This window comes from Pygocentrus nattereri, chromosome 8, assembly GCF_015220715.1.
Source record: "Pygocentrus nattereri isolate fPygNat1 chromosome 8, fPygNat1.pri, whole genome shotgun sequence".
NCBI classification, from domain to species: domain Eukaryota; kingdom Metazoa; phylum Chordata; class Actinopteri; order Characiformes; family Serrasalmidae; genus Pygocentrus; species Pygocentrus nattereri.
The window spans coordinates 12,536,581-12,554,193 of record NC_051218.1 but is presented as its reverse complement, the minus strand read 5'-3'; the positions used below and the strand labels follow the sequence as shown (position 1 = coordinate 12,554,193).

General features: G+C 38.6%; 1 protein-coding gene and 1 long non-coding RNA gene across 2 annotated transcripts in view; both read left to right on the top strand.

Moving 5' to 3' along the window:
• Window positions 1–17,613, top strand: part of psd2 (pleckstrin and Sec7 domain containing 2) — a 52,517-nt gene that overhangs the window by 24,429 nt on the left and 10,475 nt on the right. Inside the window, exons 4-5 of the mRNA XM_037540630.1 lie at window positions 15,356–15,550; window positions 15,633–15,713. Coding sequence (XP_037396527.1) covers window positions 15,356–15,550; window positions 15,633–15,713 — 276 coding nt within the window. The remainder of the gene's footprint in view (window positions 1–15,355; window positions 15,551–15,632; window positions 15,714–17,613) is intronic.
• LOC119263869 lies at window positions 5,611–7,113 on the top strand. Its single transcript, XR_005130596.1, has 2 exons — window positions 5,611–5,694; window positions 6,921–7,113. It is a non-coding gene; the product is annotated as an uncharacterized LOC119263869 (long non-coding RNA).

The window sequence follows — 17,613 nt, the reverse complement described above, 5'->3', positions numbered from 1 at the left end:
ACTGTTTTTCTCTGAAACTGAAAGTCTTTTATTTTAAACGTTTTGACTGGATATTAAATACATGAAATGGTGGTCTATAATTTCATGTCCTGATATTGTATAAAAAAGTTTGCGTCTATATCATTTTTTACAGTCTGTGTTTGCTGGTGTGTGTTTACAAACTTTGCTGTCTGTCGATGATAGCAGTGATTTCTCATTAGAGACCCTGGCCACAGAGACCACAAACACCCCTCCCCCATCATCTTAAGATCAATCTGTTCATTTTCAGAGGCTTGAAAAGCTCTCTCTACACTTCATTACCCTTGAATTGGAATTGACCTCCGAGTTTAGATTCAATTAGTCTGTACAACAGGCAGCGGCTCAGACGTACTGGACTGCATTCAGAATGGACCGTCAGTCACTTCACAACAGGCTCTTCCTGCTTTGTGTTCCAGCAAACCAACACTTCTCTTCTCTTCTCTTCTCTTCTCTTCTCTTCTCTTCTCTTCTCTTCTCTTCTCTTCTCTTCTCTTCTCTTCTCTTCTCTTCTCTTAGTCACTCTTGTCAGCATTATTTTGTATCCCCATGTCTAATTTGTCGTTTCTGGCTGTCTCTCTGTGTTGTGCATGCATAGTGCTATACAAACACACAATTGCACATGCATTTTCTTACACACACACACACACACACACACACACACACACACACACACATTTCCTGTCTCCCCACATGTGCATTAATCATATATATAGCACATATGCGCATTTAGGCCTATATTTATCCAAAGTGACGGCAAAATGTGCTTCTTTTGGGATGTGTCCTATATGTACACATACATAAACTCTACTTTTTGTTATGGATATTTTTCTTTCTCTCTCTCTCTCTCTCTCTCTCTCTCTCTCTCTCTCTCTCCCCCTTTCCCTCTCTCTCTCTCTCTCTCTCTCTCTCACACACACACACACACATCCTGTCTGGTTCTGTTCCAACCAGTGGGTGAATTGTAGTTCAGATGATGACTTTTCCTCACAGGATACACTGAGTACTGCTTTCACACACATGATGAGTTCTGTTCTTTTATTCACTTTACTGTATTTTTTACCCTATAGAAATAACTGTAGTCCTACTTTCTGTATTTTATCAAACAGTGTATAAATTAGTGCATCTGCAGATATGTACAGTTATGAGAAGCAAATATTCAGGTACTTATGTTTTTGGTATTCACTTTCAATGCATATTTCCACCTCAGATTTACACACGTCATTTGACCTTCTACTAATAAATATTTAAAAAGTATGTATTCATTAGCATAAAAAGATGTATTTAAAACAGAAATGATATTCAAACACCACCCATTAATAACATTTGTACTTTGTTGCAAAGTTGTTGTTTGTTGACAGTAAGGGGCGTCACTAGAGGTTTATTGATTGGGAGTCTAGGGCTGCAGTAGGAGGATTTGGGGGCATGGGACCAAAAGAGAATTTCTTTAATGGCCCCAAACTGTTTATAATGCACTTTTTCAAGTAGCAACAACATGAAAATGTGAAGTATATCAGCCGTGATAAGTATGTTAAATTTGGTTATATATCAGAATGGTTATTTGGTCAAATTGGCACACAGTAAATATGTCTCTTCATAGTTTGTACAGAGTTCAGAGTACAGAGTACAGAGCTACTATAACATACACTATATCCACTCACTTACAGCAGGCATAGGTCAAGCGAAGCTACCTCCTCTGTCTTATATAAGCTGCAGGGTCCTAAATATGTTATTCAAACTCACAGATTATAGATCAGTCATACTGAAAATTATAATATTTTCACAGTTAAATTATATTCAGTATTAATATTAACAAAAAAACGTATGCAAATCTCCTTCTCTTTCTTCTTGATCACTAACCTCCATCAGATCTGCTCCTTCAGCTTCTTCTCTCCTTTGCTTCCTGTGTTTAGTAATGCATTCATTTTTTAAAACTCAGGTTAATAAGAACTCAAGGAAATAATGATCAATCTACTTAATCTTCTTTGTTTTAACTGGTAAAAATCTCACTGTTCTTTGACGGAACTGCTGCTTCTTAATTTCCATCGACAGGTTGAGGAATTGAGGGATATGAAACTGTGTTATGAGGACACTCAAAGTTGAGGTTGCTTCTTGTTTAAATTTCTTGTTCCGCCAGCAGTGCATTTTGGCGCTTTGCAACGAGAAAATTCGAAGAAGAATCTGCCAAACAGCCTCGTCCTTTTCACGGACATTAACTTACTGTAAGCAACAATATGTAGCAACTACTGGTGTCATTGTTTCCAATTACTGAAGAGAAATCTATAAAGAGCGGTCAATAACATTATTTCTATCCCTCTTGTTCACATTACGTTGTGAACATTATGTTAGTCTGGTAGGGCAGCAGAAGCAGCGCTGCACTAGAGCAGCAGCAACAGCGCCTTCCCCAGGTCGTGCCTTGCTATAACAGTATATTGTAAATAAGAATAAATTCAATTCACCAAGGTTACAAGGAATCGTCTGTTAAATTTTCCCTCCCTATAAATTGTCAGTGACATTTAGGTCAGGGGATTGGCTCAACCATGCAAGCACAGGTGTTCTTGGGGTTATATGGGCAAACCTTCTTTTCTCCAACCATGATGGACTGAATTATTGCCTAAAAGATATATTTTAGTTTTGTCTAAACAGAGTTTTGATTTGTCCAAATCAGGATGGTGAACTTAGGGGCTAGAGTTCAACACAGTTTGGTCATTTCCCTTCTCTAGCACAATGACTAAACCTGGTAATGAGCTGATGAGTTGAATCAAGTGTGCTTGAGCAGGAAAAACACCAAACTGTACTGGAATCCAGACCTCCAGGATTCAGTTAAATAACTATTTTTAGCTCTGTAAGTATATTAAATAACAAGAAAGTGCCTCAATACTTGTTTTTCTTTCACTCTGTATGAAAAATACAGGATACTGGCATATCAAATATCAGATATCAGCATCAGACTACAGTTCAGATATTGGTACATCTATATTTTTAGCACCTATATTTAACCCCTATGTCTAATATAGGAACCAAGGCACTACTGAGCCATAAAGAATGTATGCTTACGTCAAATGGATAATGGTTACTGATACACTGTGAGTGGTGCTCTGGTAGCCTGTGAATCTATTCAAAGGCCCATGGGCCTTTGAATATCCGCCATCATTCTACTGGCTTTGCTAACTCGTGCGCTACCACCTGTGCTGAATCTGTCTCTTTTTAGCTCAGGGAGATGTGTGAGTGTGTGCGTTTTGATGAGGATGTACACAGAGCTTCAGAGGAAGCGAGGAACACTACTGAGAACCAAAGTGAGATGAAAGTGAGATGACTCTGAGACGATGGTGAACCATGTGAAAAGCAGAGGAGATGAATCTCCAGGGGGAGCATTAATCTCCTGTCACCATGGTGACAGAGGCTGTCCTAAAGGATGTCAGAGAAAGAAACTGAGTGTATATGCAGGGGTGAGAAGGTGTGTGCTAGTGCTTGAACATCTGACTGCATAAATATATGTGTGTGTGTGTGTGTGTGTGATAAGTTGTGTCTCTGTTCCTGCTGTTAAATCCTCTCAGTTTTGTATCACTCTGCAGCCTGTCTGCTGTGGGTTTAGACTCAGTCTAATAATAGCTCTGTTCTCTTTCTCAGACACATCATTACAGCATTACAGCATGACAGTGCAGCAAAGTGAGACAGGAAACAGGGCCTAAGACCACATCATCTACAGCACTTAGCAAAACGTTTTAGTACACCTAAAAAAATTATATTTTAAAATATTTGCCGGGGCTGGAAGCACTCATTTGCTCAAAAACGCTGCCTGAATAAATAAATAAAGTTTAGGTCTGTCAGTCAGTTCTATCTATCTACCTATTTATGCATCTCTTTGTCTTTTGTATAGTATTCTTACTCCATGTGCTTCATGTTGTAGAGTGCTGAAGAATATTTTAGGCCACGGTATGTGAGTTGGATGATGATGATCAGTTCTGATGACAAGAAAGAAAGAAAAGGTCAATGTATGTGATAATAAAGAAAATATGATCATTCTGTTACAAATGATGTTCGGAACAATGATAGCTAATGAAAGTGACACTGATGATACTGGCATTAGAGGTCAGATTATTGCTCTGCTGTTTGTAAAAGGGAGGTGAAGTGTATTGTGACTGCTGTTTACTGGAGCATGTAAATACCAGACACCAAATGTTTCCAGTCTAGTAGTGGGCTGGATCTTAGTCCCCCAAACATGTCCTTCATTGTTAGCCTCCACTTGAGCTTGCTCATCTCTGTGATGATGCACAGACCCGGGTGGTGAAAGACGGAATTTTAAAAGAAGAGAGCATGTCAGGATGTGCCACACTTTGATAGACATCAGACTCTCTGTGTGTGTAAGCATATGTGGTGAGCATCTGCATGCATGCGTGTGTTTGTGCATGCATGCCTGTGTGTGCTTGCATATCTCAGGGAGTATCTGTATCTCCCTTTGCAGCAGATAAACCACTATAATGGAAATGCAATTCAAAGCAAAAGTGAGGTTCAAAGATACAGTTAAAAAGGGGAAAAACTAAGTGGTTTTGCTTTATAAATTTGTCATTTGTTTCATTTAATTAATAATAACAAAAACAATACTACTACTACTACTACTACTAATAATAATAATAATAATAATAATAATACATTAATTTGACATTTAAGGTCTCACATAATTAGTTTTCCCTATTATTTTCCCCTTGAGGTCTACTTATAACGATTGTGTGGTTTAAGTACCCAGAGCTGTCATTTTTTACATGACTATTTTCCACCCTCTCCTCATCCTTTACAATTACACGTGCTGTTTATGTTACTGTACCTTTAAGACTGAAATGAGTAAATAATCTCTGTTCTGATTGGCCGCCTGTATTGCGCCTCGTTCAAAAAGCACTGCGGGAACTCTTAGAATCTTGGGCGGGGCTAAAATGCAATAGGCTGAATAGATTGTTATATGTAAATTAGATGGTTCTCACGAGATCAGAGGAACAAATAATTTAACTTTGCGGCTTAGTTTTCATGTACGCTACGGTTTATTTGAACTGTGGAATTAAAGAACCTTGGCTATGTATTTTTGGCTATGCATTTGATTCCCTTTAAGAAATGCTTACTGCTGCTTTTTCTATTTTCACGCTAATGAAGTGAAAAACAGTCACTGCAGCCCTGCAGTCGTCCATCATAATGGACTTTCTGGCCTTGGCGATGAAAGCCACTGCTGGAATGACCCCGGTGCTCCCGGGCTTTAGGCCAGATCCGCACTTAAACCGTGGAAATATGGAAGGCCATTCACTAAAGATCATTGGCCATCGGGTTGGAGGCCCCGCCCCTTCCTCTGTGAGGATTTCAGTGAAGTTGGCTTAGCTCAGCCAGAACAGCAGCAGTGCAGGATAAAGAGCTCAAATGGAGAAGTTTTGAGTTCAGAACTTGTCGTTCTCATTCACGCCGTGTGTTCTTCACAGACTGACATAAAGCTTTTAGCGCCCGGGTTTTTCCCTTTTCGTTTCCGAGCGAACCTGATTGCCTCATCTCCAGAGCGCTCAGGGGCAGATGGGTTTATTTGTAGTGGAAACGTCTGAAATGTCTCGCCCAGCGCGGGCATATGTCTGATCTCAGCGGGGAGAAGAAGATGTGGAAGGAGGAGTATGATGTTCATTTCCACTTTCTGCTCGAACTTCTGTGAGTTCAGTCTGTTTTACTTCTTCTCAGTTAGGAGAATGAGGAGGACATCGTTCTGCTGCGTTTCAGTTGTATAATGTTCTGGGTAGAGCACACAGGTGGGTAGTGACTGGTTACCTGGTCCGTTACTGTTGTCTACCGGTTTTGGGTGGTGACTGGTTACCTGGTCCGTTACTGTTGTCTACCGGTTTTGGGTGGTGACGGGTTACCTGGTCCGTTACTGTTGTCTACCGGTTTTGGGTGGTGACGGGTTACCTGGTCCGTTACTGTTGTCTACCGGTTTTGGGTGGTGACTGGTTACCTGGTCCGTTACTGTTGTCTCTCGGTTTTGGGTGGTGACTGGTTACCTGGTCCGTTACTGTTGTCTACTGGTTTTGGGTGGTGACTGGTTACCTGGTCCGTTACTGTTGTCTCTCGGTTTTGGGTGGTGACTGGTTACCTGGTCCGTTACTGTTGTCTCTCGGTTTTGGGTGGTGACTGGTTACCTGGTCCTTTACTGTTGTCTCTCGGTTTTGGGTGGTGACTGGTTACCTGGTCCGTTACTGTTGTCTCTCGGTTTTGGGTGGTAACTGGTTACCTGGTCCGTTACTGTTGTCTCTCGGTTTTGGGTGGTGACTGGTTACCTGGTCCCTTACTGTTGTCTCTCGGTTTTGGGTGGTGACTGGTTACCTGGTCTGTTACTGTTGTCTACTGGTTTTGGGTGGTAACTGGTCTTTACTCTATACTTCCACTCTTAGAAAAGATGTTTTTAAAGGGCTCTATAGTAAAAATGATTCTATTTAGAACCACATGTTCTATGTTGAGCCATTTCATGCTTAAATGGTTGTTTGTGTGGTGAAATACTTCTAAAGGTTGATGGAGAATGTCTTGTATATGGTTCTATATAGAACCTTTTTGAAAATGGCAGCAAAAAGGGTTCTTTTTATGTTACATGCTGGACATCATAACAATAGCAGAACCTTTTTTAGTGCTATATAGAATCATTTTTAAAAAGGTTCACGTTCTCCTTCAAACTGAAAAACCATTTTACCATGCAAAGAAGCACGAAATGGTTCTCTACAGAACTCGTGGTTCTAAATGGAACCACTGCCTTTACTAAAGAACCCTGGAAGAACTGTCTTTTTATAGGTGTACTTTGACTATGTTCAAATGATATTACTTCTAATTCTACTGAATTTGTAAGGAAGCAAATCTACTTTTTTTACTCAGTGGCGTTTCTTTTTCAGGGTTCTTTCTTTTCAGATTCAGTTCCATTCTGTTGTGTTGGTTCAGCATCTGTCCTCCTTTACTGTTGCTCACACCTCCCACTTCTGATGAGATCCTGGACAGAGAAGAATGGAGCCTAACAAACTTCACCTCCTAAGCTGAGAGATGGTGCATGTAATAATAAATTCCACTGCTCTTCTCGAAGTTACTCTACTTAGTTTATTGTTTTTTGGAAAGTTACTTTTATTTGAGTCATTATTTCACCAATGCTTTGACTTGAGTACAGATTTCACATTGTCTACTATACATGAGTTTATAAAATGTTGGTCCCTCAGTGACTCGTGGAGAATTAAAAATAGCTACCATAATCCATAAGTACCAGGTCTGAAATCTCCCCAAGTTCTGAGGTCCTTGTAGAAATGCAGTGGAACTTCTTAACACATCCAACAAAGCAGTTGCTGAACCAACAGAACTGAGTCAACCAATTAAAAAGGGATTAAGGGCGAAATATTAATAACTAAAGTGGAACTCAGTAAAAAGATTTTCTCACAAGCTTGTTTTAGTAGATAATCATTTGTAAATACTCAGAGAAGTATAAATCCATCACATGCATACTTGGGGCTGAGTCGATGTAACTAGTTGGCTGGTTGGAGCTTTCAAAACTTTTCATTTCATTCTAAATTCAGTAATATTTTATTTTAAATATAAAAACAGCTCTAGAAAGTGGAGCTCGCAACAATGTTACATAACACATGCAATAAAACAGGAGTCGTGTGCTTTTGCAAATAGTTACTGATTGATGAGGTTCTGTTGCCCTTTGCTCATCCCTTCCAATGAAGTGGGTTTATTTTTTCTTGATTTTTTTGGAATTCACCTGTTTAAATATTGGTTTCCTGCTGCAGGAGGGGTGAGAAATGTAGCAAAAATACGAAATCATGACACTTAAAGTAATTTCCTTGATACACAATGTTTATTATGATATTTATTTGTGAGGTTTGATAAGATGGAAGCAACCGATTGCACCAGTAATGCCACTTATACTGCAAAATACTATGTTTTTGATTGAACTTTTCCAGTTAAATAGAACTAATTGTTCTCTCTTTGTCCTGAAACATCTATTTAGTGAGTGTTAAGTAGTGAGGATATCCATGATTTACTCAGAAGAGCATATTGTGGTGTATTTTGATGTAATTTATGGTGATATGGAACTATAAATATATAAATATATATTTCTACTCTTTGGTCTCTCAGATAGTTGAAACTTTGTGTGTACCCTATATATGAAAACTCAGAACTTGTGTAATTTTTAAGCCTGGCTGCTCTTTTTATTTGAGGGTACACATGAATAAGCACATATACAGACACTGAGATTTTGTCAGTATAAGAGGACCTGATGGCCTCCACACCTTCAGCTCTTTCAGTCTGACACACCTCTAGCTGGGGGGCACTACACAACAAGCTGGCGTCAGGAGGGCATGCTGCCTGGCTGCTGTGAGTCATTAAACAGGCAGCCTCATGTTCTAAATGTAAGCACAGACACGCAGAAACATTCATAGATTACCGTATTACTTTTTGGAGAGCATCTGCTAGAAACAAGGGCATGTAAGGACTGCATCCATTCTTTATTCTGTTTTCTATTCCTGTAAAGACTTTTTTTTTCTTCCCCTATCATTCTCTATCTCTCTCATCTTTCTTTTTCTTTTTATTCTCTTTCTGTGCACTTGTACAAACAGTACAAACATATACTGCTGCAATCATATCAAAAGCTTTTCATGCATTTTTTTTGTTGTTTCTCACAACAAATGTATCAACAGAAATGATGCTCAAATGGTAGTTTTAGATTTAGGCAATTGTCTCCTGCAGAATTATTACGATAAACAGCACCATCGTGATCCAAATTTAGTTACAAAGTGCTGCATGTGAGTGTTATAGTATACACTATATCTTGCACTTTGTGTGGTGGTATTATACTTAACATGTAATCACCAGATGGGCTATCTGTTATTTATAATATATTACAGGCACAAAGAGCCTGTAATGCTGTTAACATCCAGTGGTGTTCAGTGTTTGGTTGGTTGGAAACTAATTTCTCGAGAAACTGGCATGTAGGCATCTTTCTTCTGAACAAGCTCATGTAGCAGAGAGCATATGTGCTACATTGGAGTTCCTTTGATGTGCATGTCATCCAGCGTTCTTTCCCCAGATTAAATCTACTGATCTTTCCAAGTGGTTTTCAAAGTATGTGCATGTGTGGTTAATTAGTTGATGTGTTTATATAGCCTGTAATTAAGAGCAGTGTTTTCTGTACAATCTTTTTTTTTTTTTAACTAATCATAGATTAAAATGATTGTACAAACGGAATGGTTAAATAAAGGCAAAGCAAAAAAAAAAAAAAAGCAGTATGTAAAGCAGAACAGAAGATATCATGATACAGGGTATGATAAGCTATCAGCCAAAGCAAGTAGAAACGGTCCAAGTGAATGCAATACGTTACTGTCCACTTAAGTTGTTTAATGTTTTGAACCTTCAATATAAAGTTCCACTAAGGCATCTCGGGCTGAATTACTTTAATACTATCAAGTATCAAAAAAAATCAAGTCAGTGTGGGTTTTTATGCGTGAGTAACAAGTTTTAGCATCAGTGAGCCAATAAAAATGCTTTTTCCAAAGACTAGACATACACTCTGTATTCAGGCTCTTAACAGCTTAACAACTAATCTTTAGTTTTTATCCATTTCCAGCACCTCGCACTCATTTCTGCTTTAAGACATCCAGGATTGAAGTCAAGGTATCACTTTTAATATAAATAGTGAAAATTCGGAACCCCTGCCAACAAGGATATCTTTATCTGTGGTGACGTTTACGCCAGGAAGCTTTTACATGCCTTTTTTCTCTAATCTGAATGGAGTGCTCTCTGACATTATTTCCACACTGAAAGGCACATGTTGTCAGCTCTGTATGGGGTTACACACAACCTGCCATGTTGCAGCTGAAATCAATAATGTTTAAACTGTTTAATCCATCATTGTTGTTAACTGTGAGCAGACACTGATTCATTGGCTTCCGATGGTTTTTCCAGTCTGTCACTCAGGGATATTACACAAATATCACTGGATCAGCTGTTCTGATATGCATGTGCTAGTCTGAAGTGTTGGCTGAACAGATCCAGTTGCTTAGTTGTTATAACTGCAGGCTGAATATGTGAGTGACTCATGTTTAGAGTTATTTGGTGAATCACATATGGCCACAGGAAAAGGATATGATTGGTCTCAAATGAACTCAGTGTGATATTAGGACCCATGTATATGATATTTTATACCTCATTGGCATACTGTATTGGACCGTATTGCAATGAAGAATCATTATGTTGATTTCCATTTAAACTGGTTCCTGAACTCGCATTATCTTCTACTTCATATGACACTGAGCAAATATGAGCACCTAGGGTGAATCAAACTTCTATAAATGAAAAATGTTCCAGAGAACTGCCGTCCTGTGCTCATGTAAAGTGCTGACCCCTGATCATTACACATTAAAAATGGAAATAGAAAGTTTAATAAACAGTCATTGCACATTATTTCTATTGATCCGTTTGTCACAAAATGTTCACACAATGTAAAGGGTAGCTGGCGTTTGGATAGAACAGCAGATATGAAATTACATGTTCTTGTTCTGTGCTCCCTTTTCTTATACCTGACGTAATGCAAACTGTATTCATGGCATCATTAAGTAATGCAAAGTTTAGCTGAGCTGAGCTAAACATGTTATTTTGGGTTTAAATCAAAGCTAGGCTAATGCTGACCATACACTAGAAGACTTTGAAAAGACTTTTTAAAAGCTAAAGTGTGGCACCCTCTCACATCTAAACATAGTGTCACAGTTTTAGTCACAGATTATGATTTTGCAAAGACTGGGGATCTTGCAGGGTCACTATTTGCAAGGCTGCAACTAGATTTTTGAGATTATTTCCCATCATGCACCTGGTGGAAACCTTTTTTCAGAGAATCGTTTTCTTTCTACACTGTGTAGTGGTACTAAGGGGAGGATATGTTGGTTGGTCATGTAAAAATCTGGGGCTCCGCACAGTTCACTGTAGAATTGTATATTGTGGCAGATCATCACCCAGAATTCTTTTTCAGTTAAACTGTAAAATGAGCAGCTACTGTTTTTATTTAACATAAAGATGTACAGATCAGTAAAACATGCAGTGATTCAGCATTGTTGATTGGGTTTTATGCACAAAACCATTAAAAAAAAAAACAAGAAGCTACTGTAACACAAAAACAGGGAAAAAAAGGAAAAGCACATTGAGGCTTCTTCAATCATGACATTCTTAAAGTCCTCTGCACATTTCCTTACATCACTGTTATGCCAACTGAGCTTAAAATATTAAAAGAGCCATTTTTAATTCAATATTATTGTTTAAAAGTGGAGCAGATTTGCCTTTTTACAGAGATTTACAGAGGCACCAAGAATGCATTCTCATTCTCTCTCTCTCGCTCTCTCTCTCGCTCTCATCTGCATCCCTGGTACATCACTATTTGCATGAGCCAAGTCCTTAAACTTTAAGTTAAGACAGCCATCCTAAATGACTGAGATGATGCGAGTGCAACTCTCATGAAGTTATTCTGTGGTAGTGAAATCACTTAAAAAGTCGTTTGTTGTAAGACCGGCATTACCTGGGACAGTCAGATAGGCCACGATTCCGGGTTCATAGTGAACTATTCGGCCAAATTGATTTGCAAGCAAAAAACAAATCAAAAGTTTCTTTTTTTTTGACACAAATAAGCACAGTCTTGATAAGCTAGCTAATCTGTTTTCTGTGGTGATTTACAAGTGTGGGCTTTGTGTACATCAGTATTTGAGTTTGATTTTCTTCACCTCTAGTGCTCTAATGACTATTCACTTATTATTCTCCCTGAAATTCTGTGATAGTTTGCAAACAAAAATGATAACCCCAAAATCCATTCTGTTGTTGGTTATATATAAATAGCCACTTCTTCTTTATTTTTATTTTTTTTTGCCATGTTGTCAGACTTCACTGGTACTACAGTGACAGTCTGCCTATCTGATTCACAGTTCTCATGATTCTCTGTCACTTATGTTTCTCTTGTTCATTGGACAATTGCTCAGTCTGGGTAATTTCAAGAAAATAACTATTGCTAGCCATTATTTTATAATTAATCGGTTAAGGAGAATACATTTGTTTAGTACACTAAATGCAGCTAATTAATGGCATGTTTCCACTGTGTTGTCTCAAAGACAAAGGCAGTTGTGTGGTATGCATAATTCACTAGCAGGTAAATTGAATTGTGAATTTTAATGATCATAGCTAGGCTACTGAAATCAATAGAGATGGTATATCTGCATTGATGTTTTCGGTATTAGGACAGCAGAAAATGCTGGACTGAAAGTAGTAATGGGCGTATCTGGTATACTGGTTGAAATTCTTCCCCAGCTATGGGCTTTGTCATAATCATTATACTGGCATGGCACAATTAAGCACAGAGAGTGCAGCATACTAACAGGTATCCCGCTTAGTGGCTGAGGCATGCTTTCAGTCACATTTCAAATAACAATGAAAATGCAACAGTCTCTTAATCACCTCCTGCTGTCTAGATCGTTGCATCCAAAGTAGTCTGCAGCAGACCTAACGGAATAGCTGGTCTTTTGAGGTTAGCTTTAGCCTAACATGGACAAGAGAGCAGAGACTGAACAGAGCTGATACTGAAGCATGAATGACTATTTTTTTTACAAATTCAAGCACTGTCTGACTTGTTTGAGATTCACGTAGGAGATTCACAAATGGCTTGAGAAAGTTGGCTTCTTATTTAAAATTACTTTCCACCTCAGCGGTGCAGCAGTTACATTCAGGCCTTTACAGGTGACAGAATGTAACTGCTGCTCCATTTAAGGTGGAATGGAAAATTCAACTTGAGCCTTTTATCTTGAGAAATTAAGACATGAAAGAACATTTAGCAGCAAGTATTGTTCAGTTTTGTATTTACTATATTGTACAATAAAACATATTTCAGATTTACTTTGGTTGTTAAATATGGTTCCTATTAAAAATGACACCCCAGAATAAAAAGCCACTGTTAACCCACAAAAACAGGTTTACTTAAGCACCTAAAATAGTTTTGAGAATATATCAATAATGTAATATATACCAAATAGTCTGCAATTTGAGTTATACTGTGAAAAATCTTTTTAATGGGTTCCCATGTATAGGGAAAAGTGTCAGTGTGCCATCTCTAATTATCACAAAAATAGAGTGTATTTATTGATAAAAATAGAGTTTATTTATAGAATAGAATTATAGTAATTTCATCACTGGTTGGATGTTGGATTAATTGAAATGGACAGTTTAAATAACTGGTTTGGCAAAATGAATAGGACTTCCCAGTGGTATAATGTACCTGGTGGGTGTTTTATATTTTCTGGGGGGTTGTGTGGAAGATAGTGGGAAATATTGCTGAAGAGGCCATCTGCTCAAGAGGGACGTAAATTGCGTTTCTCTCTCAGAATGTTGGGTTCCGCTGGCACCATGGCAACCGACACATTACCGCGCCTTATCGAGTTTGGGCCTAATGCAATTGCGGCAATTAAATTATGCAAAAAATTTGACTCATCCACAGAGAATTCCTTCTATAATTTATTCAGCTGGCCACAGACGCATATGAAAGAGAAAATGCTGACCAGTGAGTGAGCAGCCCCCAAGAGCGAGTTAGGTCTTTTTTTGGGTGGGCCAGACAGTTGTTTTAGAGTATAATGGGATGCCTTTTTGTTTCTCCTGTGTACCAGTCATGGCACTGCTGACAAAATGTGCATTTGTGATTCAGTTTTGAGTTTCACACGCTGACATGACAAGCATGCACAAACAACTTGATACTTAGCCAATTATTCCATCATGCTACACATTTTAATTACTCTTTCAAACTGATGTACGCTTGGGAGCAGACAATAATGCTGAATAAATTCATGAATTATTTAGATTGTCATGAATTAACCAAAAGCTGTGTGTCTATCACCCAGTGTAGAAGTTACGGTGCTTCTTCACATATCTATCAGTGTAGAGAACACTGCATACTGCACTGCACCAAAACTGTTGGTTCATTTTAAAGAACACACCCTTACACCATCTACCTCATTCAAGTAATCACTGTCATCAAAAGCTTAATTAATTGAATTAGATGTCCCTATTCTTAGATAGGAGAAAAGAATTGGACTCAGAATGGCCTTTCATCTAGAAGTAGATTTCTAAGGCACAAAGCAGTCCAAACATTGTTACAGTTGAAGCAGTTTGATACAAATAATGCAATTTGATACTGATTATTTCTCACTTGTATTTCATTGAAACATCTAGAGACAATCAGTCATAAGTGCAGATTTTAATTTTTCAATTAGTGCTGCATTTAAAAGTAGAAGAGGACATGTGTTATTAAGTTGGTTGTCACTCTTCTGTTTTATTATTCCACACTTTTTTAGACCTTTTTCAAGTCAGTTTTCAAGCTAATACTACAATCCATCAAAAGAAAATGGGACCTGTATTGGAACACTATGCTTGTGCTTTTGGGACGGGTCATATGTACAGTTTTTGTGTGCTCATGCACTAATTTTTCCCATAGGAAAAGTTGAGGAAGTTCAAATCTAATTGCAATAAATAATGGCACAAGGACATCACTGACACTGCCCCTCAGAGATGTTACATACAGACTCACATGTACAATATGTACAAGTAAGCATATACACACACATTAGCTACCTGGGATATCACAGTAATGACTTATCATTTGAAAAAAAACATCGATATCATAGCAACAATTCATTGCAACGGCTTTGTCAAGCCAACTTAAAGCTTGTGAGTTCAGACCATGCCATTAACATGGTGGTGGTAGTGTGAGGGAAGAGGAGGGAGAAATCTGAGAACTTGGGTTGGAGTTCTGGTCAGCTTCTGCCTGTAGCTAGAAGGCCAGACCCCCATCATAGCTGTAGTAGGGCTGATGTAGGACTGAGGAACAGGGAAGAGATGCAAGCTTCAGTTATGACATAACTGCATTTCATTTACAAACTTTCTCTTTCTGGTTGAGTTTAGAATCTGTTGAAAAGTTATTTTTGTGTTTACAGTCATGTTTTGTGGAAAGAAAACCATTCAGTGCTTGACATCAAAACATATGTTGAATTAAAATGTCAGATGTACAGCCTTTAAGTTGTTGATACAAAGTGTAAATCTAATGTAAATGTAATATAAGTCTAATCTAAATCTAATGTAAACGATGCAACTCCTTGTGTAACTAAATATGTGACACCGTGTTTACATTTGAATAATTTAGCAGAACGGATGTAATAGCTCTTGACTTGGTTAACCTATGTTAGTTTTATTGATGAAACTTGAGGCATACTTCAAGATGGTCTAATGTGTTGTTTGTTATTTTGTCTCATGTTTCTTGCCACAGTGATGCCAATCTCACAGATGGACTGTGTGACTCAGACTCTGAGCTGGGCAGCCTGGAGACGCTGGAGAGGGGCAGCACCGATACACTTGCAAACGGGTGCCGTGCTGACGCAGATGCTGCCAAGCGGCTGGCGAAGCGGTTGTTCTACCTGGAGGGCTTCAAGCGGTGTGACGTGGCGCGACATCTGGGGAAGAAGTGAGTTTGTGAATGTCTGAGTCTGGTATGAGAGCGTCTGCTAGACATGAAGAAAACAATGAATTCTCCTTCTGTGTTACAGTAATGAATTCAGTCAGATGGTGGCATCGGAGTATCTGAGCTTCTTTGACTTCACAGGGTTGTCCTTAGACCGAGCGCTAAGGTGAGGCCTGTTTTTAAATTCTGTGCAGTCTGTTTATTGTCTGGTGTTAGAAAGAGCCATTGTGCATTTCTCATTTAATATGTCTCATATCTGGATAATGCCCAGACAGCGTCTCCCTACCATAAAATAGGTAGAGTGGCCTCCCAGCCAAATTTACAGCTTGGATAAGATACAGACATTAGGATGTAACTTGCAGGCAGGGTAAAATTTGCTTAGTAGCATTTGCTTTTTAAGGAATATGCACTCATATTGGCTAAAGTAAAAAACTCAGTCTATTTTCAAATGTAAATATGCACTGAATTCATATTCCAAGTCTGGCACAGATCCAGTCATTGATATAGCAGTGTGTGGCATAGACAGACTGTTTGTACCAGTCCAGTCACAAATGTTATTTAATACATACACATAGTAAATTTAATGTAAAATATACAATGTAAAAGCCACATCTAAAGATTGACTGGTGATGCACTCTGTGGCTGACCTTGCTTTGCTTGAAGCTTTGGCACATGTAGGTTATGCTGTGTGTTAGGCATTTAACTTTTTAATCCACAATTTCTAGATATCAAAATTTTATTTAAACATGTTAAAATATTATTGAAAGTGATGACATTTTAAACGTATAAATCTAATTCTAACAAATTCAGTTAGCACAAGCTAGAATGTATGGGATTTCTCAATTCATTTAAATGCAAATAATTTTAACGGAATTCCATTTCAACGTGCAGTATCTCCCAAAGTGTCTGAGTGGTCAGTTAAGAGTCTGTCTCTAATGCGCCTTGGTTGCATCTGCATAGTCAGATAATTATATACATAGTTAACCGATGACCAAGATGCGCTAAGTGGTGAAGTGCAGAGAGGCTCTAAGGCCCGGTTTATCCACGGCAGTGAACATCCAGTCATCATGATGATCAGGTTATCGTCCAATCAAGACACAGCATGTTTACGCCAGCGTCTTATAAGTGTCATTTCAGAATCCAGATATTCATACTGATTTAATTTAACAGTATTTAAAAGTTTCATTCAGGCTGGTGTGGTGCCGTGCAGAGTAAGCTGTGCCTGTACAGGCTATGCAGTGTTTAATGCTTTATAAAACATTTTTCAGATTGCAGTTACAGAGAAAGAAAAGACAGAGTTTTTGCGCATATCTGCGTAGCAGCCACAACTGAAGCACTGTAGATAAAAACAGGTTAAAATGGGTGCCAAAACTGGAGATAGAACTAATTTTCACCCCAATTTAGTCTTTGGTAACTGCCCGTCAGCTAAGTCTCCTCCAATTACACAATTCTAAAGGCTAGCACATGCTTCCTTCAAGACTGGCTAACGCAACATCATTAGACAGCTCATCGCGCTTGGAGGAGAATGTTAACTGCCAGGTCTGTTACGTTACCCAACAGATGCTTGCATTGGCTAGTGTTGCTCTGAGTGATGTGGGGAGAGGGAGGGCCCTCCTATTCACCCAGAGAGAGTGAGGAACATTATGCTGTCTTGGACTCTGAGCCACACATGGCTGTGGCAGTTGTCTTTTAAAATGTATATATAGACAACATCAAGATACAGGATACATGATAAGTATAAACAGGGCGTAAACAATGAGAACGTGAGATTTCTTATAATTCTCTCATTTTCTCATAGTAATAATTTCTCATAATTCTTTCTTCCTTTTCATTTTGCTCAACGTACCTATGTGACAGTACACAGTAGCTGACAGTACAAATTCCATGCTGGTTTTCACAGAGTACTCAGGTTATATATTAAGCCAGATTTCTTCCTCTTTTTCATTTAAGCCATAGATGCGGTTACAGGCTGAAAAGAGAAGAAATCTCATTTAGAAGGGAAGTTGCCACTCCTGTCACACGCCTGCCAGACTGCCATGTCTCAGTAGTGTCACAAATAGACCACC